The sequence below is a fragment of the Grampus griseus genome, assembly GCF_964374135.1.
Source record: "Grampus griseus genome assembly, chromosome: X".
Taxonomy (NCBI): domain Eukaryota; kingdom Metazoa; phylum Chordata; class Mammalia; order Artiodactyla; family Delphinidae; genus Grampus; species Grampus griseus.
Genome location: NC_138999.1, coordinates 1,347,847 through 1,369,155, shown reverse-complemented (window position 1 = coordinate 1,369,155; position 21,309 = coordinate 1,347,847). Strand labels below are relative to the sequence as shown.

Sequence of the window (21,309 nt, the reverse complement as noted above, 5' to 3'; positions counted from 1 at the left end):
GCAGTACCTTCTGAAACTGCCATCCTTGTGTCTTAGTTGGACATGCGGATCACAAGCACTGTTACCCAGACAAGAGGACTTCCAACCTGTGGGGGAAATGGACCCCCAGATACGGCCTGCTGGAGGACCCAAAAGAAGCAGCCTCTAAAAAGAGGGCTGGACACATCCCAGGGAAATCCCAGGAGCGGGGGAGCCTGCGGCTGCAACAGAGCAGGTGTTTCTGATGGAGGTGACTCACTCTGGGGGTGAAACACGGCAGGGGGTTTCCGGGCATGGACCCCTGAATCCTCGGCCTGGAGGACGGTTGACTTACGAAGCAAGCTCGTCCCAGGAGCCGATTGAAGGATCTGTTGGCCAAGGAGGTGTACATCCATCCTAACAAGAACGTCTCAGACACCACTGAAGGGAAGAGCAGTTCCTCTGTCTTGTGATAATGTATAACGGAAAATCACCTGGAAAATGTATGTGTGGGACCCTCCCAGCTCTCACCCTGCGGCCCACGCTCTGCACGTGGCTGTGCCTGGTCTGGATTTTATCACAAGTGGAATCACAAGGAGATGCCGTCTTGGATTCTGTGAGTCGTTCTTGGAAATCCTCAGCCCTGCGGGGGTCCTGGGTACCCCAGTATCTATAGTCAGTGGGTCCGGAGTGCAGGAGGACCCCAGAGACGTGTGGTGAGCACCGTTAAGGAGAACCGAGGCCATAAACACGCAGAGGCTTTGCCACCTCTGGGTGGACAGCACCAGAATCGAATCACAGTTGAGGTGGAAACAGAACCCTGGTCCTAGCCACTGCCCCAGGAAGACAGGTAAATCCAACCTCCATTCCCAGAAAACAGACTCAGGGCACATGCGACGTGCAGGCAGCGTCTTCTATTTAAATGAGTAAATCCTTTTTTCTTGGAGGATTTTTGTTTAATACATCTGAAAAGAATGGCATATACAGAAAACCGGATGTGAGAAAGCATCGGAGCAACACTGACGAATTGACAAGGATGAGACTTGGGGCTGGTGGAATAGGTGACCTACGTGTTTCTAAAAGTTGGAAACTGCACCTAAAATAAGATGAAAAAACCCCTATCAGCACTTGGGGAAAAAACCCCAAAACACTTAGGAGTCTTCATAAGACTGCGTGTCAGATCAATATGCTTTATACTTTATAACTGACATATAACATTGTATAACTTTATCTCCATAAAAAAGTAGTAGAATCCTGTCTAAAGGAGCTCGTTGCTACAGTGAAATGAATGTTTTTTCCTGAAGAGGCGTGACCCCTGACCCCTCCTGACCCCATGGCCACCCCTTCCCACCCCGTCCCAGCACATGAGAACACAGGCTTTCCAATAACGCGTGTTCCCCTCTGCGGACTTCCTTGCAAACCTTCAGGCTCCTCCTGGGAGACGCCCATATGTTTCAGATTGTCTTCGTCAACTCATGTCTTGACCGTAGGGTCCCAGGATCTTGCTTCCTTGAGTATGGGACCCGGTAACATCAAAGGAACAGTTAACCTGGCTGCCCTCCGCAGTTTCCCATCTTTGTCATGTCCAGTGCTTTTGGCAGGTGGGTACACAGCCCTCTTGGGAGATCACACGGGGAAGTGTTGGTCTTCCAGACAATACCTTCAGAGTCGCGGCTTCTCTGCCTGTCAGACGGCTCCATGGAGTAAAGGAAGCTTTGCCCTGCACTTCTCTTCTTAACCTTCTCCAGCCCGATTATAAGTGGCGGGGGACATTTGTCATCACGACTTCCGAGATAGCCCTTTTGAGCACGTCTGAATCCAGAAAAATGTGACCGTGGGGTTGTTTCCTGGCCTGCGTGTGTACCTGAGGGTCCCACAATGGTACGCTCTTAGAGGCACACGAGAAGGACCAGGGCTAGGCGCGTTCAGCGGATTTCCAAAAGTGTGTTACATGCGATGAGCTCCTGAAAAGTCATCGTCATGACAGTAAGATGAGGGGATTATGTAGGTTTCTGCACACTGAATCGTAGCCCCAAAGCCCCTCACTTCCCACAAGGTCTAATCCCTTGAACTTCTCTGCCTGGTTCTTTTAATCCACCGGTTCTTTTTTTTTTTTTTTTTTGTAGTTTTTAAAAAATTATAGTTGATTTACAGTGTTTCAGGTGTACAGAAAAGTGATTCAGCTTTATATATATATGTATATTCTTTTTCTGATTCTTTTCCATGACAGGTTCTTACAAGATTTTGAATGTAGTTCCCTGTGCTGTACAGTAGGACCTTTACATATAATAGTGTGTGTCTGTTAGTCCCAAACTCCTAATTTATCCCTGCCCCCGTTTCCCCTTTGGTATCTGTAGCTCTGTTTTCTGTTTGTGAATCTGTTTGTGTTTCATAAATAAGTTCATTTGTATTACTTTTTAGACTCTGCATATAAGTGATGTCATATGGTATTTGTCTTTGTCTGACCTCAGTTAGTACGATAATCTCTAGGTCCATCCATGTTGCTGCAAATGGCATTATGTCATTCTTTTCCATGGCTGAGTAATACTCCATCACACACACACACAGAGTTATATATATACACCCCACCACCCCACGTCTTCTTCTAATCCACTGACCATGCCCAGGGACCAGCTCCCAACCCAAAACACAGTGTGTCTGGCGTTCAAACCTTCCTCCTTCCCTCCTACTGCCCGAGGTCCACTTTTCTCAATCTCTTCTCAGCCTTTCAAGCTTTTTCTTGAACTTACAGTTCTCCTGCTATAACTCTCCTCACTGCATGGAAACCAAGAACCTTTCTGCCGTCTCGACGTTTCCACCTCAAATTGCTAAATGTCGTGCGTTCAACACAGAGGCAGAACCGTCATCTGCTCTGAGCCAACGAGGAAGCATTTCAGTTTCATCAGGCGTTGGCCATACAGCAGAAACGAACACCGCGTTGTAAACAACTCTACTTCAATAAAAATAAACTTTTTAAGAAAGAGTTGGAGACCTGAGTATTTACACTGGGGTCTTCGTATGCATCTATCGAAATGGATTAACCCAGTGTGGAAGTACAGCCCACTTCCTGCACCCGTGGAGGCTGGGCTGCCCCACCCTGTCCGGCCCGGCTTTGTGCCTGAGTCCATGGAAGAAGGTCGGAGGTGCTGTGTCTCACCCACAGTGTCTGTGAGCGTGGCGACCCCCGTGTCTCTGCTCTGAAAATTGACTTCTGTTCTTCTTCCCTTCTCCCTGCAGACCCCGGATGAGGGAGCCCGGACCTCCGTCTACGCGGCGGTCACCCCAGCGCTGGAAGGCCGTGGGGGCTGCTATCTTTACAACGAGAAAGAGACCAAGTCTCTGGGGGTCACGTACGACCTGGAGCTTCAGCGACAGCTGTGGGCCAGAAGTTGCCAGATGACGGGCATCGCCAACGTGACCCAGGAGGTCTAGGGTTAGCCACCCGCCGGGGAGACCGTGATCTGCCAGGCGCGCGCAGGTGTGTCTGTGCTGGACCACGTGTCTGCGTCGTTCACATCCCCCGCCCTTGGGGCTCTGTCTCCCCAGCGTCTCCCGTCGGCTTCCTTGCCCTGGGCCGGAACTTGAGGAGAAGAGGAATGCTGAGTGCGACCCCAAGCAGCTGGTCCTCAGCCATGAATCTCGTGATCCCCAATGTGTCCAGTTGTACCGGGTGCCCTGAGTCATTAAACCCTGCCAGCCACGCAGGTGGTGTTCTTGCTTAGCACAGAGGCGCCGAGGACCCTGGGGTAGAAACATCCGGGTGAAACAAACACTTTCAAGGGGGCCTGGGACTCTTGGGTGCTGGTGGCTTTGAGGGTGTCCTGTGTCCCCTGTTCTCTCACTCGCAATTTGTGCCAGAGGTGCGGCTCTGACTTGTGGGTCCTGGAAAGGGAGAGACGTGAGCCTTCCTTAGTCTGTTGATCAAGGGTCATGTGACCACCCTAACTCTCTGCCCCACCATCTTTAGGGGGACCAGGTCCTAGGGGCTTCCTGCCGCCATTAGGGCATCTATCAGGGCTCTCACCCCGTGACTCATGGAAAGACCCTCAACAGAGGGGTAGGGAATTCTGTAGGACACGGGGTAAGAAAGGGGGCCTGGACACCTGTCACCGTGGGGTCTGTGGGACAGGGTTGGGGCCTGGACCCTGTCACCATGGGGTCTGTAGGACGGGCCCTGGACACCTGTCACCGTGGGGTCTGTGGGACAGGGTTGGGGCCTGGACCCTGTCACCATGGGGTCTGTAGGACGGGCCCTGGACACCTGTCACCGTGGGGTCTGCGGGACGGGGCCTGGACACCTGTCACTATGGGGTCTGTAGGACAGGGATGGGGCCTGGACACCTGTCACTATGGGGTCTGTGGGACGGGGCCTGGACACCTATCACCATGGGCATCTGTAGGATGGAGCCTGGACACCTGTCACCATGGGCATCTGTAGGATGGAGCCTGGACACCTGTCACCATGGGGTCTGTGGGATGGGGCCTGGACACCTGTCACCATGGGCATCTGTAGGATGGGGCCTGGACACCTGTCACCATGGGGTCTGTGGGACGGGGCCTGGACACCTGTCACCATGGGTCTGTGGGACGGGGCCTGGACACCTGTCACCATGGGCATCTGTAGGATGGCGCCTGGACACTTGTCACCATGGGGTCTGTGGGATGGGGCCTGGACACCTGTCACCATGGGCATCTGTAGGATGGGGCCTGGGCACCTGTCACCGTGGGGTCTGTGGGATGGGGCCTGGACACCTGTCACCATGGGCATCTGTAGGATGGGGCCTGGGCACCTGTCACCGTGGGGTCTGTGGGATGGGGCCTAGACACCTGTCTCCATGGGGTCTGTGGCACAGGGATGGGGCCTGGACACCTGTCACCATGGGGTCTGTGGGATGGGGCCTGGACACCTGTCACCATGGGCATCTGTAGGATGGAGCCTGGACACCTGTCACCGTGGGGTCTGTAGGATGGAGCCTGGACACCTGTCACCATGGAGTCTGTAGGATGGCACCTGGACACCTGTCACCATGGGGTCTGTAGGACGGGGCCTGGACACCTGTCACCATGGGGTCTGTGGCACAGGGACGGGGCCTGGACACCTGTCACCATGGGGTCTGTAGGATGGAGCCTGGACACCTGTCACCATGGAGTCTGTAGGATGGCACCTGGACACCTGTCACCATGGGGTCTGTAGGACAGGGCCTGGACACCTGTCACCATGGGGTCTGTGGCACAGGGACGGGACCTGGACACCTGTCACCATGCGATCTGTGGCACAGGGACAGGGCCTGACACCTGTCTCCATGGGGTCTGTGGCACAGGGACGGGGCCTGGACACCTGTCACCATGGGGTCTGTAGGACGGGGCCTGGACACCTGTCACTGTGGGGTCTGTAGGACAGGGACGGGCACGGGGCCTGGACTAAACCAATCATGGGATTCAGCTGCACAGGGTTTGCTGGGCTGCACATTCCCCCACCATTTTTGAGGGCCTTAGTCTAAGAATGGCAGCTTTGCTGCCCACTTGCCCTTCAGTGGTCACATGAAGCCTCTCTCCTGGTATCTGCTTCTTCATTTCATCGTCTGTTAACACAGGCATGTTCCTCTCCTGGAGACGTGTGCAGGGCTTGGATTCTACTTCAGACCACGGTACTAATGTAATAACAGCAATCATGTCGAATGCCCCGTGCTTCCCTGGATCTGGGTGCCCATCGCTGTCTGTCAGGCTCTTCCTGAACTAGTTTCATCGTGGACCTTCCAGGGTCTGCAGACACCTCATCTTTCAGCAGCGTGATGGCCGCCCTCTATGCCTTGGAAACAGGTCAGTGGTGGGACCATCCTGGTTTCATCCAGTTCCCTCTGTAGTGGCTTGAATGGTGGCTTCTCAAGATACATGTCCACATCCTAACCCCTGAAACCTGCACATGTGTTCCTATTGGGAAAAGAATCATTGCAGATGTCATTAAGGTCTTAAGATGGGGACACCATCCTAGCTTATCCAGGTAGGGCGAATGTACTCACAAGGTTGCTTATTGGAAACAGGGAGAGGGGGAACTGATTACAGAAGAGGGAGGGGGTCATGTGACCACAGAGTCAGAGATGGGAGGGATGCGGCCACAAGTCCAGGGACGCCTGGAGCCCCCAGAAGCTGGAAGAGGCGGGAAGGACCCTCCCCTGGAGCCTCTTCAGGGAGCGCAGCCCCGCATCTTCAGAACTGAGAGAGAATAAATTTCAGTTGCTTTAAGATACCAGCACCTTGATGGTAATTTGTTACAAGAAACTCATACAGTTGTTGACACATGTGAACATCTCTAGCAGCTTAGTGGACCTTTGCCTGGGCATCCGGGCCCGCCCTGCCTCACCCACCAGTCAGGCAAGGAAGGCTCAATCCTCTCTCTGAGAATGGCTCTTGGGTTCTCAAATTCCAACATGGAGAGATCAGACATTTAGAATGCTAGCGAAAGGACTCTGTGTGTTTCCTGCCAGACTGCACCCTGAATTTCAAGACCAGGGACCACTGGTCAGCTAACCATGCATTCCCTCAATTGGCAAAATCCCACTGAGGCCCCAAACCTGATGTCAGCCCCCAGCACATTCATGCGTTGGAATAACAGCCAGCAGCTCTTCCAGAGTGGGGTTCACACTACACTAGATAGATAGATAGATAGATAGATAGATAGGTAGATAGATAGTTAGGTAGGTAGATAGGTAGGTAGATAGATAGATAGATAGATAGATAGATAGATAGATAGAAAGGGTTTCCGGGTCAGCAAACTTTTTATATATAGGACCAGTTAATAAATATCTTCATATTTTAGGGCTTTATGATCTATTACAACTGCTCAACTCTTCCATATGACACACAAGCATGTACACACACTACGCTAACGTGTGGCTGTGTTCTAATAAACCTTTATTTACAGAAAAGGGGGGAGGTCAGATTTATCCGAGGCCCGTACTTTGTTGACCTTGGTTTTGACCCCTGTGTGCCACGTGGAGCCTTGTAAGTCCTGTCGTATGGGTGGGCATTTAGCCTCAGAAAAACTCGGTGTCTCACCCAGTTTCAAGTTCCTGCTGGCCCTTAGGTGGGAACCTCAGGAGTGTCTAACCCCAGAGACCATGTTTTCCTTACAGATGAACAAGATGTTATGAGTTCTGTGTCGTGCAACCAGGAGACGGTGGTGTAAAAGGACAGGAGACCAGGACGTGTACGTTTGAGGTCCTCACCTCCTTGCCTGCATCCTGCTGTGGTTGGCAGAGCTGAGACCGCAGCGTCTGGGACTGTTCATGTGGTGGCCTGAGAGGAACAAACCAGGGCCCCTTCTGCAGGTGCACAGACTCTGCAGGATGTCCGCTCGGATAAGAAACATCCTGACACCCTTCCCGGGAGAACCATAGGGTGACAAGGAGGCTCCCGGGGACCGTGGACCAGCACGAGGAAGAGAGCTGCCAGAGGGTCAGAGATTCCTGTCCCCCTTCATCACAGTTGCAGGGGAGGTGATGATTACGGTGTGAAGCCACAAGACGATTTGTGGGTCCTGGTGGCCCGTGGCTCAGATCACTGTGTGAAGATGGGGGCGCATGGTCCCAGTGGAAGACCCTGCTTATTCAAACAGCTCACTGTTATGTCGTGTATAAGAGTGTCCTGGGCGGCTGTAACACAGGACCACAAACTGGGAGTCTGAAAAGAACAGAAAGTCATCCAGCCCCCGGTCCTGGAGACCAGATGTCTGAGGTCAAGATGTCCCAGAGCTGTGCTCCCTCCAGACGCTCCTGGGGAGGATCCTTCCCGCCTCTTCCAGCTTCTGGGGGCTCCAGGCGTCCCTGGGCTTGTGGCCGCATCCCTCCCATCGCTGCCTGTGTCTGCATGTGGCTTCTTCTCTGTGTCTGTGTCTCTCCTCTTCTGTGTCTTATAAGGACAGTGTCATTGGATGTAGGGCCACCCTCCTCCAGGAGGACCTCATCTCAGACCCTTCACTTCCATCCGGATAATCAAGAATGATCTCTTCATCTCAAGATCCTTCATTAGTTACATCTGTCAAGAACCTTTTGCAGACAAAGTCATATCCACAGGTAACAGGGTTTAGGACGTGGTCATATCTTTTTGGTAGAAAATATTCAATCCACTGCGTGGTACATGAACTGGATACTTGGAAACTCAGGAAACATCCATTCCTTTTCTGGTGAACTGGAAAACCACGGAGGTCACGGCTTCTTCTATATGTACCCAAGGCCGCTTTCCTGGGCGAGTGACCCATGTCACTACACGGGACCCTGGGCTCATAAGGACGCCTATTGGCTTAATGCCCTATGGCCGCCATATTGAAATTCTTGAAGCGTGAACAAGGACCCACATTTTCATTTTGCCCTGGAACTGCAAATGCGGTAGCCCTCTCTGCTCACATTCCTTCCAACCTCAAGAAAGAGGAGCAAGTCTGCACCCAATAAGGACCCCCCCACCCCCAGCACACCCTCCATCTGGCCACTGATGCGCTCAAACCTACCTTTCATGGGTGGTGAAGACCTCTCCCCGAGATTCAGTAAGGCTAGTGGGTTTTGGCTGCACACTGGGGAAGCCTCTGAAAACCACTAATGCTCAGCTCCACCATCAGCAGAATCCCCAAGTTCGTTCCTCTGGGCACCGGCATTCATTAGACCTCCTCAAGCCATCCTCTTGTTCAGGCAAGTTTGAGACCCTCTGGGCCAGGCAAATGCAGATTGAAGCTTCCAGCCCTGGGCGCCAGCCCCTCCCAGAACTGCTCAGATGTTCTGCTAAGCCCTACAGCCCTGACTGATGTGTTTCAGAACTAGAATTCCTTTGTATGTTCAAACCAAGATGGAGACATGCCTTGTCTAATATTTCCGGACAGCCAGGATGGCAGAGCAGGATCTTGACTTCCAGGAAGATCCCAACCTTGGAGCATTTGCACATCACTAGAGAGCCCTTTACGGCTTGAGGTCATAGTACACAAGTGCCAGCTACTCTTAGCAGCATCACAAAGTTGGTTCCCAGGTACAGACTCAGGATGAGGATGCAGGAAGAGTCCTGGCCAGTCCGACATCCTCTGTCACTTTGAGAACAAGCTTGCTGGCCCCTGAAAGATGCTGCAGTCCCTGGGCGAAGCTAGGCTCTGAGAGCAATTTGGACTGTGTAGGACCCTGGCCTCACAGGCTCCTCCTCTTTGCATGACCGGCCTTATGTCGCTCGTCCACCAGGGGAGAGAGAGGACACAGTTCTGGAGAAGTTACCATGTTCCCTCGACACCTGATTGTGGAACATTCCTCAGAGCTCAGAGACACTTCGCAGCAGCTGGAGAAGTCTCGTGGACCACTGGGTGAGTAAGGCCACGTCCATGGCGTGGTGGGCACTGGGGATCCTGGGTTTACACCTGTCGCTGTCGTTCAGGGAGCCTGGGAACGGGGCTGTGTGCATACACACCGGGATGGATGACCTTCCATCCCTGGGCAAGTCTTGATTCAGTAATTGGACCCATGGTGCATGTATTTCTCAGTTCCCTGCACGTAGCATCAATGAGTTTTGTACGACAGTGGAAACGACCACCTCATCCATCCATCCATCCATCCGGCAATGATGTGTTGAGTAGGGTTACCCAGCCAAGCTCTGAGCAAACACTGGATGGAGCTCAAAGTTGAGTGGCACAGAGCTCTTGTCCTAAAGGAGCTTGCTGTCTAGGGTGGGATTAGGACTCAAAGATATCAGGTCTTAATGCCTAGAAACTGGAGATGGTACCAGACGTGATAAGAGGCACTTTTGACGGGAAAGAGTGGGCTCTGCAAAGGCGGGTCTGTGTCCGACATGACCCAGCTGAAGCTTCCTCCGTCTCGGCTCCCACTGGATTTTGAGGGTGCCTGTATCGAAAATACCTCTCATCTTGGCTATTAGGAAATACAACCATAGAAGGTGCACCGGGCTCCCTCCAAGGCTGGACAGGTTGGGAGTCTGATTAGGAGCTCCTCAGGTGACCCATGGGTCCGGGAGGTAGCACCCTGCCCATTTCCCATGTGGGCTCTTCCTTGGGAAGTGTTAGTCTCACATTTGTTAAGCATCCTCGTTAAGCCTTTTGGTCTCTGTGTTTCCGACTCTTCATCCATCAAATAATGCTCCTAACATGTGCCCTGTCTCCATCCGGGTTTGCCGAGTGGACAGCAAGACGGTATGCGTTCTGTTTGAAGGATGCTTAGGGGTAAATCCCTGCCAGGCATGGTTCCGCATCCAAGCTCCGTAGTCACTGAATTTGTCGTTTAACCAGAGAAATGAGTTGGGGTTGTATTTTCTGTCGTCTGGGTACCAGTATCCTAGGGGATGGATCTAAATCCATAGCTTGTTTACCGACGGCCACAAAAACACAAACACGATCCCAGACATGAGGACATCCTGGGTTTCTGCATGTGTGATGGGGGAGCATCTGTACGTAGTAAAAAGCTTGAGAATTTTTCAGTCTCTGGGGCTCTCTTCAGTGAAGCATTTTCTGAAGTTCACAGTCTTTTAGCGATCTTTGCGTTTATTGCTAGCTTAGAACTTCTGGTGATATTGCCTACATCTGTTCCTTCCCTTTTTTTCCCTTCATTCTTTGCCTTCATTCTGGGATGTCATGTCGGGCTTCCAGAGTTAATGCCTGCCCTTTATTTTTTACTTTTCATATTTCTGGTCGCAGGGTCCTCATTTCTGTCTGTCCCTTGGGCTGCATCTCATAGATACATAGTTCAGTCCTTATTTTCATGGTTCCTCTTTACCCCATGGGTTACTTCAATGGGTATTTAAAAATCCCCAAGTATATAGAATTAAAAATAATCCTTTTACTGTCATGGGTCCAGGAATGCATTAAAAAGTACATCTGTTCTAATTCACCCAGAACCTACTTGTTTTGTCCTTAAAAGACCCTGCGGGACTTCTGGTCTACCATGGTACCAGATGTGTAGATACAATAAAACATTTTCATTTAAAATATCCTGGAAAGGAAAAAAATAGCATGGGAACTAAGAGGAACACTTTTTTAAGGGAGGAATATTTAGTTTTCTGGCTTTATTGAGGTATCAGTGACAAATAGGAATTGTATCTCTTTAAGGTGGACAACATGTTCTGATTTGCAGCAACAATGTGAAATGTCTATTGCCAACTGCATAATTTGGTCAAACAGTTTACCCTCCAGGATCCCGGTGTCCCATTCTGTTCAATGGGTCTTTTGTGGTTATAAGACTCAAATAAGAGGATGGATCTAAAAGCGTTTCAAGGCTGCAAATACGTTTCCTATACGAGTCATGTCGCCGTTGTGGCTTTGGTGCAAATCACGTGGACCTAATGATCTGGACTCCTTTCCTGATATCCTGGTGCTTCTAAGCAGTGGCTGTTTTCTCCGGGGTGCAGGGAAGGGTGGGGAGGGGCACCCTGAGTGGACCTCGCACTAGCATTTGGCAGGAGGAGGCCAGCGTGTTAATTTCTTACAAGGCACAGGACAGGGTACCCAGCGTCAGATGTTCTCACACCTCACATGACTTCTTCACATCTGGCCAGACGTTCACATAGGGGAAACCCTGTTTATAGTTAACCCCAGCCTAGAACTTACGGCTGTTTACACATCAGTGCAAGAGATTGAATTTCCAGGCGAGCAACCATTGCATTCATAGAAGATTATCCTTGGCTTGAATGTTCAGCATTTGGGGAAACCGTAGGGCAGGCGGCAGCTCGTGGCATTTGAGTGACCAGTTCTCTAGGCCTGGGGCAGCCGGCACCATCTTGGGGATCCAACATACGAAGACATCCCCTTACTGCTTCACCCTCTCCAGGCGGGGGAGGGGGGGAGGTCCAAGCACTGCTATGTTCAAATGGGTATCACTTTATGGTCATTTGTCTGTAGGTATCTGTGATTTTGTTTTAGGAAAGTAAAGGGACATTAAAAATGGGTTGGGGCTTCCCTGGTGGCGCAGTGGTTGGGAGTCCGCCTGCCGATGCAGGGGACACGGGTTCGTGCCCAGGTCCGGGAAGATCCCACATGCCGCAGAGCGGCTGGGCCCGTGAGCCATGGTTGCTGAGTCTGCGCATCCGGAGCCTGTGCTCCGCAACGGGAGAGGCCACAACAGTGAGAGGCCCGCGTACCGCAAAAAAAAAAAAAAAAAAAAAAGGGTTAACCTACATCCCCAGGGTGGAATATTATTTGGCCATGAAAAAGGAATGAAGTATTGATACATGGTATATCGTGGGTGGACACTGGAAACATCCTAAGTGAAAGACTCCAGGCACAAAAGGCTACATCGTATATGATTCCACTTCTACAAAACACCCACAGTAGTAAAATCCAGAGAGACACAAAGTGGCTTAGTGTTTGCCAGGGGCCGGGAGCAGTGACCGCTCACGGGGACAGGTCTCCTTCTGGGGGGATGAGAAGGTTCTGGCACCAGATAGAGGTGGCGGTTGCACAACATGGTGAATGTGCTCAGCGTCCCTGATTTGTCCAGTTTCAGTGACTCATTGGATGTTATGTGAATCTCGCCTCCATACAATTAAATACTTGCTACGAAGCAGATACAAAGCACCTCCCAGCAAGGCTGTGTTTTCTTCTCAGCCCCACACACTGGGCATTCGCGGGCAGTGCTCCGAACCGGACCAAACTGATCAATGGAGCAGAAGCGGTCTGGCCTGACCGTCCACTTCCATTTTTCCTTTGCACCAGGATTGCATAAGGCATTCTCCCCTTGGGATAGCTTTCCTGAGCTGGGATTCGCAAGAGGGCCAGAAGCGCATTTTTCCAGGGATGTCGACCCTGGCGATGGTAGGGTTGACATAGTGTGATGCTGTGGGTTCTGACAGACCTCAAACATCGTCCTCGGTTTCCACGAGCAGGGGTTACGTCCAACTCCTGTCCATCTAAGCTAACTGCTTGATGCCGGGGCGGGAACACCCCCATGGTGGGCTCCTTGGGTATTCTATCCTGTCATAGATAGCAGACAGCCCTCAAGTTGTTTCTTGCTTCAATCAAATCAAAAATAACTAATACGGGTGTTCGTTTCCTTTTCAAAAAGATTGGGAAATAAGACAGGAGATGTGGGGCTTCCATTTAGGAAGTTCCTACTTTATGCCAGGATGTTTCCAAAATTGGGAGATTAGGTTTGACATAAATACATTACCACGTGTAAAATAGGTAGCCAGTGGGAACCTGCAGTATAGCACAGGGAGCTCAGCTCGAAGCTCTGTGATGACCGAGGTGGGTGGGATGGGGGAGGGGGATGGAAGGAAGGTCCAAGAGGGAGGGGCTATAGGTTTACATAGAGCTGATTCACTTCATTGTTCAGCAGAAACTAACACAACATTGTAAAGCAACTCTACTCCAAAAAAAAAAAAAAAAATTTCCAATATCATCTTATTTAACCGTCTATGCATCCTGCAAACAAGGTGTCCCCGTCTTGGGCTCCCAGGCCCCCATCCCCTGGACCGTATGGACGATATTTCCACGCCTCAGACGTTTCGACACTTGATGTTTCGAATGAAGCTTTCAGCACACGCTCCGGGCAGCCATGTCTTGTCCATGAGGTCCTGTAGTGTAGCAGGTCGAACCCTTCACTTCCAGGTAGAATCAAGGCTCTAGGAAGCAAAACACAGCTCTCCTCTGTCTTCGAGGTCATAGCCTGCCTTTGAAGGACGCTGAAGGTCATCCTTTCACATTGAGAATGTGCAACTTCCGGTCCAAAGCAGACCTTCCCTCCCTAGCCACTGGACCAGCCTCCCAGCCACCGGGGCCATAGATCTGCGTATCAGTGGCTGTTGGCAGCTTCACTTTGTATTTTAGTTATTTGACCTTCAGGCGTCCTTGGCAAAGGCAAGCAGCCTTTAATGCTCACTTGTAGCAGGAGCCCCGCTTCCTTTAAAAACTCTGTCTCCCTGTGTCTGAAGGGCAAGGAGGCGGAAAAACAACAAGAGTTTCGGTAACCTTCAAAATAGAAAGAAATAGACCCCACTGGGTTCCATCATTTTCTGCCCGTCTTTGAAATTCTCTCCGTGGAAGGTTTTATAAGTACCAAAGCGGCATGAAATATGACAGTCGATTTCCTAGGATTGGAAGGACCTCAGAGGCCATGCATAAATGATGACGCACCCTTCCCGGGGCTGGAGGGAGTTATAAAACCGTCCAAGGTGATTCAGGCACAGGATTTGCTGTCGGGATGTGTCTTGGGTATTAGGAAAAAATCGCGCCTGGTTAAGTTAGAGACGCAAAATTATATCCCGAGGAAAAGAACCGAAAGCATTTCCAGGCAGTGCAAGTGGCAACTCTCTGCTTGGAAAATGATGGATGGCACCCCGATGGGCGAAACCAGAGAACGCACGTGTCTTAGAAGTTTGTAAGGGAGGGAGGTCAGGACACAGCCAGGAAACTGGACCCAGTGGCCAGACGCCCACACCTTGGGTTTTCTCACAATTCGATTCATGCATATGAGTGTGTACATATATATACACGTGTATGTATATATATATATGCATAATTTATAAGGGGTGATGTTATTGGCTGCCCCAGGTATTCTCCACCTGGGCAGGTGGACATTTGAGGCTGGACGACTCTGATGTGGGCGTCCTGGGCACTGGGGGCTGTGGAACAGCATCCCTGGTCTCCACCCACCACATTCCAGGAGCCCCTCCACAGTCGTCACACCCCAAAATGTCCGTAGACATTGCTAGTGTCCCCTGGGGGTCGGGATTACTCCCTTTGGGGAACCCCTGGGTCACTCCAAAGACTAAACCCTTCAAAGCTATGTGCACTAGATTTTAGAATTGCAGAGCTGGAATTCACATTAAAATTCCAAGTGAGTTAATCAGTCTGTTTCAGACCAAATTAAAAAAACAACAACAACGAAAAAGCCGCTGAGATTCCCCTCCCCCCACAGCTGGTGAACACTGCTGTTTTCTTTTCCATGGGGAGGTGTCCCAGGCTCCCCCTCTCAGCGCTTAAGGGTCTGGGATGCTGGGGAGACGCTGGTGGGCGTGCCTCCCACCCCATCCCTCCCACCCCCACCTGACAGCCCGGACGCTCGGACCAGGTGCACCGCCCTGAGATGCAGCTTCCACGTCTGGAGCTGATACCCTGCCCACCCCCGCGGATGGTGATCAGGGATGTAAGCGGATCCGGCAAGGATCCCGGCAGCTCCAAGTGGCTATGACACGCTTGGCCTTTCTGGAATCACGATTTCTCGGTACCATTTGCAGCTCAGCTCTGGACCCTTGTCGGGGGGAGAGAGAGAGAGACAGACTGAGTGTTTCATGTACCATCTTAACCATTTTTAAGCGCAGAGTTCAGTGGCATTAAGTACATTCACAGTGTACGTAATGTACCATCCCCACCATCCGTCTCCAGAAACATTTCATCTTCCCAAACTGAGACTCTGTCCTCATTAAACACTCACTCCCCAGCCCCCTCCCCAGGCCCCGGCCCCCACCATCCTACTTTCTGTCGCTATGGAATCGGACTCCTCTAGGGACCTCATATGACTGGAATCCTCTGGGATTTGTCCTTTTATATCTGGCTTCTCTCACTGAGCATCACGTCCTCAAGGGCCATCCATGTGGTAGCCTGTGTCAGAGCTTCACACATTTTCAGGGCTGAGTCATTTTCCCCTGTGTGGATGGACCCAATGCTGTGTGTCCATCCATCCACCATCCATGGACACTTGGATGGTTTCCACCTCTTAGCTATTGTGAGTAACACTGCTGTGAACCTGGGCTCGCAAATATCCCTTTGGGTCCCTGCTTTTACTTCTTTTGGGTAAATACCCAGATGTGGAATTGTGGGATCATAGGGTAATTCCATTTTCAAGTTTTTCAACACATAGAGCTCTTTTAAACACTTTACATGCAATAAGACATTCACTCGTTTTTGCAGGACAGTCATGTGAGTTTTAACTCATGTACAGATTCGTGGAACCACCACCCCCGATGGGATTCAGAACATTTCCGTCACCTCAGAGTATTCGCTCGTCCTGGTTCTTTATTCACAGTCAGACCCTCTCTCCAGCCCTCATCCCTGGCGACCACTGTCCCTATATTTGACTCTGCCAGAAAGTCATATAGGTGACATCCTGCAGTACTTAGCCCCGTGAAATTGGCTTCCTTCACTCAGCAATATGCATTTTGCTGAGTTGTCGCAAGGAACGATGGCCCATTCCTTTTAATCACCGAGTGATACTCCATTGTATGCACACATTGTATGTGGTTCATCCTTTCCCCACTGAAGGACGACCAAGTGGGTTTCCATTTGGGGGTGATCTGTGCAGACTGCTGCTACCAACATTCCTGTACAGGTCTTTGTGTGAATGCAAGTTTTTGTTTCTCTTGGATAAACATCTGTGAGTAGGATTGCTGGGTCATACGCTAAGAGGATGCTAACCTATCAGAAACAGCCAAACTGGTTTCCGGAGAGGCGGTACCATCTTGCGTCCCTGCCAGCATCCTGTGGGAATTCTAGCCGCCCCACATCCTCAGCAGCGTTTGGCATTATCAGTACGTTTAGGTTAGCAATTTGAATAGGTGTATCGTGATGTCACATTGTGGGTCTGAATGTGAATCTTTTTACAGAATGTAGAGGCTTATGATTCAGTGATTTTTTTTCATATAGATTCTAAGTCAACACGATGCTCAGTGAGAGAAACCAGACACAGAAGGACACACAGTGTGTGATTCCATTGGTAGGAAACGTCCAGAACAGGCAAATTCACAGACAGAAAATGGGTTCATGGTGTCGGGGGCTGGGGGAGGGGGATGGGAAGTGACTGCTCATGGGGACGGTGTCTCCTTTGGTGGGATGAGCGTGTTCTGAAACTAGACGGAGGTGATGGTTACACAACATTATAAACGTACTAAATGCCGCCAAATCTTTCACTTCAAAATGGTTACTTTTATATAATGTGAATTTCATGTCCATTACAAAAATCACTAGCAGTAATTTTTTTTAACGACTTTAACCTAATGCAAAGGAAAAAAAAGAAGCCCATTGTTAATGAAACAGTACCTGGAGACTGTTCCTAGAATCTTTTCATCTGTGTGCATTGTGAAATTCTGCAGAGGTGAATATGGTCCCATCTGGACCATCAGAGGAGGATGGAGCCGGTGTCACCATCAGAGGTCACCCAGCATCTGGATGTCCCTCATGTTTGGGGAACATTTTCTGTCTCATGGGCAGAGTCTGTCTCCTACCGGGCACGTGGCAAAGGCAGAATCTTCCCTTCTTTGTCCTTCTCCTGCCCCTGGGACAGGCCAGGTGAACCTGCTCCATCAGTTACACAGTTGCCGGGAGAGGGGGGAATCACGCAAACCTGGTGAGGCAGGATTAGGGTAGGTGGTCCTGAATCAGCTCTCAACATGGCAGTGGTGTGGTCCTTCCAGGCAGCAGGAGGATGGGTTCAGGGCAGCATCCAGGCATCTCCTGTGTGAGGCCAGTGTTGGCTGGGGTAGCTGAGCTGGCCTGTCCGCCCAGGACCTGGGGCGTGATGTTGCTTGGGCCCTGCCTTTTCTCTGGTCCGGCAGTATCCTGGGCATTCTCCAAGCTGCCCATCACCTTTTATTCTAAGACAGTTCAGTAGTGCGTGGACCTGATTCTGAGGTGCAGACAAGGAGATGCGTCACAGCCTACATCCCAGACCCGGCATCTCCCAGAGAGGGTCGTCCCCTCTTAGCCAAGTCCCAGAAAGGTCGTTCACGGCATCTCAGGGCAGCCACTGTATCACTTGTTGATACCTTCTGATACTTCTTTTCTGTAACCAGATGGGAAACGAGATGGTCAGACACTGTTATCAAACCAAACTTGGGTCCAGTCACCCACGTGCAGCAAAGCCAATCTACTGACCCTGGGTTGTGGTGAAGGAACGTACAGCGTTTATTGCAGGTGCCAAACAAGGAGTCCAGGCAGCTAGAGCTTAAAAGGCCTGAACTCCTCGATGGTTTTCAGGGGAGGGCTTTTAAAGACAGGGTGAGAGAGGGGCGTGGTGAGTGTGTGATCAGCTGGTGGACATTCTTCTGACTGGCTGGCAGGGAGGTCATCGGCAGTCCACATCATCAACTTCTGGTTCCGACTGGTCTGGGGTCTCCATGCTGGTGGGCAGCATGCAGGTGACTTCTCCCACCTGCTGGGCTTTCAGTATCTGCAAAACAGCTCACAGGACATGGCTCAGAATATGATCTATAGCCCTTGAGGAGGAACTAAGGTCCTTGACTTTGTTTAATGGCTACATTATGATTATTTTGTCATGCTTGACTGTTTCCCTTGGCTTCTCATTTTCCCACTTCTGTGATTAAATTTGCTCTTTGGAACTCGGGGAAGGACTAAGAGGTGAAAGCTTTTCTACAAACAACAGGAAAGCAGAGGACATGGGGGGAGGGGTTTCTGTTCCAGGAAGGACTCACAGGGTCCTGCTCAGTTACATTATTTGTAAGAATTGTACAAACCAGAGAAATGAGGCAAAAGCAATCCAGTGCCCCCTTTCAGTGTCACGTCTGAATGTTATGAAACCAAACCGTCTTGGGGGGGGGGGTGCATTTGACCCTCTGCAATTGTAACCTTCCATGAATTACTCTTGGGTATGGATTAAGGACCCAGCTGTGTCAGGTCACCTGGTAGCTTGTAGAAGATGGTGAAGTAGTCAGTGATCTACACCTCAGAGAACAGATAACCCCGATGTGGCAGGTTTACTGCCTTGTAGGACACCCGCCTGCTTTGTATCTGACTTTTCCATTTTAGTCCAGAATCCTGACTATATATTTACCAACCCCTGCAGCTGCTGTGGGACCAGGCTTAACACTGCACACGTTCCCTCGTGAATGAGGTTCAAAAAGCCCTTGATACAGGCTCGCGGTGTATCTGTAGAACAGTCGTGGTTTTATGTTTTCTGACATCGTAGTTGGACACCGTCAACCATACAGGGACGAGACGTCCAGCCACTGGGTTTGCCCTGGGAGGGTCTTTCCCACATCATTCCAAAATCCACCAAACACCACTCTCTCTTTCAGCGTATTCTTTCCCTTCCTGTGGTTTCCTGAATAATGGTCTCCCTAAAACATCCCCATCCTAAATCCCAGAATCCCTGAATCGGTTCCTGGATGTGGCCAAAGGGACTTTGCAGGTGTGAGTAACTGAAGGATGCTGAGAAAGGGTGAGGGTCCTGGGTTATCCAGGTGGAACCAATATAATCATAAAGGTCTTGACCAGAGGGAGGCGGGGTGGGCGGGTCAGATAGATAGAAGGCAAGAAGGCGACAAAAGACAGATTTCAAGATGGAACCCTGCTATTTGGAGGAAGAAGCCAGGAACCAAGGATGCAACTCCGGAAGCTGGAAGAGGCAGTGACATGGATTCCCCCAAGTCCTGCCGACACCGTGATTTCAGCCCTGTGAGACCCGTGTCAGACTTCTCACCTCCAGAACCGTAAGGCAGTAAACGTGTGTTGTTTTGGAGTCATTGGTTCCAGCAGCCCAGGAAGCTGATATAAGCCCCCAGCACTCACTGACCCCATGTCATGCCCATCTTTGCTGAGGACGGAGAAGCAGCTGCCCATCTCTTCTGAGCCCAACATTTCCTACGACTTATGGAGCTTTTGCTGTCCCTTCATAGAGCCCAGCGTTGAAATCAGTCCAAACGCAAAAAGGCAACCGTGTCCTTCCTTCACTTGGAGCCCGCAAAGTGGGCTGTCATTGCAAATTGGGCTTTTTTTTTTCCTTCTCTGTTTCTCCCTTGCCGACCTGGTCTCTCTTTCTCCCCACCATCACATCTCCTCTCTCCTCCTTAGTGTTCATTTCTATTCCTACCCATTGAATAACAGCTACACCGTGATCTCCGCCAGTCCCTTGGAAATTAATTTAGTTACCTTCACAGGGAATTACCGCTTCTGACTTTAAAGTACCAGACGCCGGGGCAAGAAGGGGGAGGGAGTTAGCCCCCAGCCAAGGGCACAGATGCCGAGCAATGAGAGCTCCCTCCAGCCCCGGGGCTGTGCTGCAGACCACATTAGTAATTGATGCTCTGAGCCGGCTTCCTGGGCGGAGATGCGAGCTCCGTCCTTTGGACCATTCTTCAAGTCGTTCTGAGTCTGTGTGTTTGTCAGTGTGAAGGTTGAATTGGAGGACAAAGAAAGAAAAGAAAGAAAGAAAAAGAAATGCCTTCCTTGAAATAAGATAGAAGGGCAGCGTGTAGGTGTGACAGCTCTAGATAGAGGTGTGCACCTGTGTAGGTATATCCCCTTACTCTATCTGCATTACCTGATTTTCTACATTGGGAGCTCTTGGATAAGGGCAGCCTGGGTGGGATGGGGAGACACCCTCAAGGCGTCTCTCTCTGATCTTCCCCTCTCAGCGCCGGGAGCAGAGGCTTCTTACATTCTGCAGTCATCAGTGAGATGAATTTTTAAATGGTGCCTTTTTGTAAAAGGTCAGCGTCCTACAAGGACCCTGCTGCGTGGGACGTGACCGTGAGCCTCAGGTACCCAGGAACACATCTTCCCTGGAGGCCTGGGTGATGCTAAGGTCAGCTTTGGAGACCCAGAGGCTGTTCCCGCGATGGTTCTGTGTGGGAGCCTGGAGCTCTGGGGGGCTGTTCCCCAGCAGTGTTTCTGCATCAGAAATTCTGTCCTTTTAGATGACTGCGTCTTGCAGACCTGGTTTCTCAGCCTCAGCCCACTGACATTTGGGGCTGGATGACCCTCGGATGTGGGGCGTCCTGTGCACTGCGGGGTGTGGAGATGCATCCCGGGTCTCCCTCACCACATGCCAGGAGCACCCCTCCCCCGAGTTGTGACAGTGGGAAATGCCCCCAGACATTGTCTACTGTCTCCTGGGGGTAGAGTCTTCCCCAGTTTCTAACCATTATCATAGATAAATAGATACAGATGGCAGACCTTATTTAGGTAGATGGACGGATGGACGGATGGATGAAAGAGATAAATAATTAGATAGATATAGATGATAGGTAGATGATAGATCGATAGATGATTGATAGAAGATTTTATTAGATAATATAGATAAGATAGAGATGGATAGATGATAGATTAGATAGATATTGTTAGATAGATGCTAGATAATAGATGACAGATAGTAGTAGATAGAAGCTAGATAACAGGTAGATAATAGATGATAGATGTAGATACACGTAGACATGGATCTGAATGTCTACACAGACATGAACACAGAGACTGAGGACAACCAAGGAGAGACATGAAGTCTGTGAGGAACAGAGCAGGTGGAGAGAGTTGACAGAGGGTCAGAGAAGGGGTGACATTCAAGCAGACCTCCCTGATGGGAGGGGGTGGGCCCTGCATCTACCTGGGGTACAGGGCACTCTGTGCACGGGGCGGGCAGGATGTGTGAA

General features: G+C 50.7%; 1 protein-coding gene and 1 long non-coding RNA gene across 2 annotated transcripts in view; both read left to right on the top strand.

Annotated features, from left to right (window-relative positions):
• Positions 1 to 4,049, top strand: part of LOC309839703 (polyprenol dehydrogenase-like) — a 192,746-nt gene extending 188,697 nt beyond the window's left edge. Inside the window, exon 7 of the mRNA XM_082681596.1 lies at positions 3,196 to 4,049. Within this exon, the coding sequence (XP_082537722.1) occupies positions 3,196 to 3,390 (195 nt within the window). The 3' untranslated portion in view covers positions 3,391 to 4,049. The remainder of the gene's footprint in view (positions 1 to 3,195) is intronic.
• Positions 4,050 to 5,472: 1,423 nt separating this feature from the next.
• LOC309839273 overlaps positions 5,473 to 21,309 on the top strand; it is a 101,401-nt gene continuing 85,564 nt past the window's right edge. Inside the window, exons 1-2 of the long non-coding RNA XR_014298493.1 lie at positions 5,473 to 5,778; positions 7,092 to 9,292. This is a non-coding gene — a long non-coding RNA (uncharacterized lncRNA). The remainder of the gene's footprint in view (positions 5,779 to 7,091; positions 9,293 to 21,309) is intronic.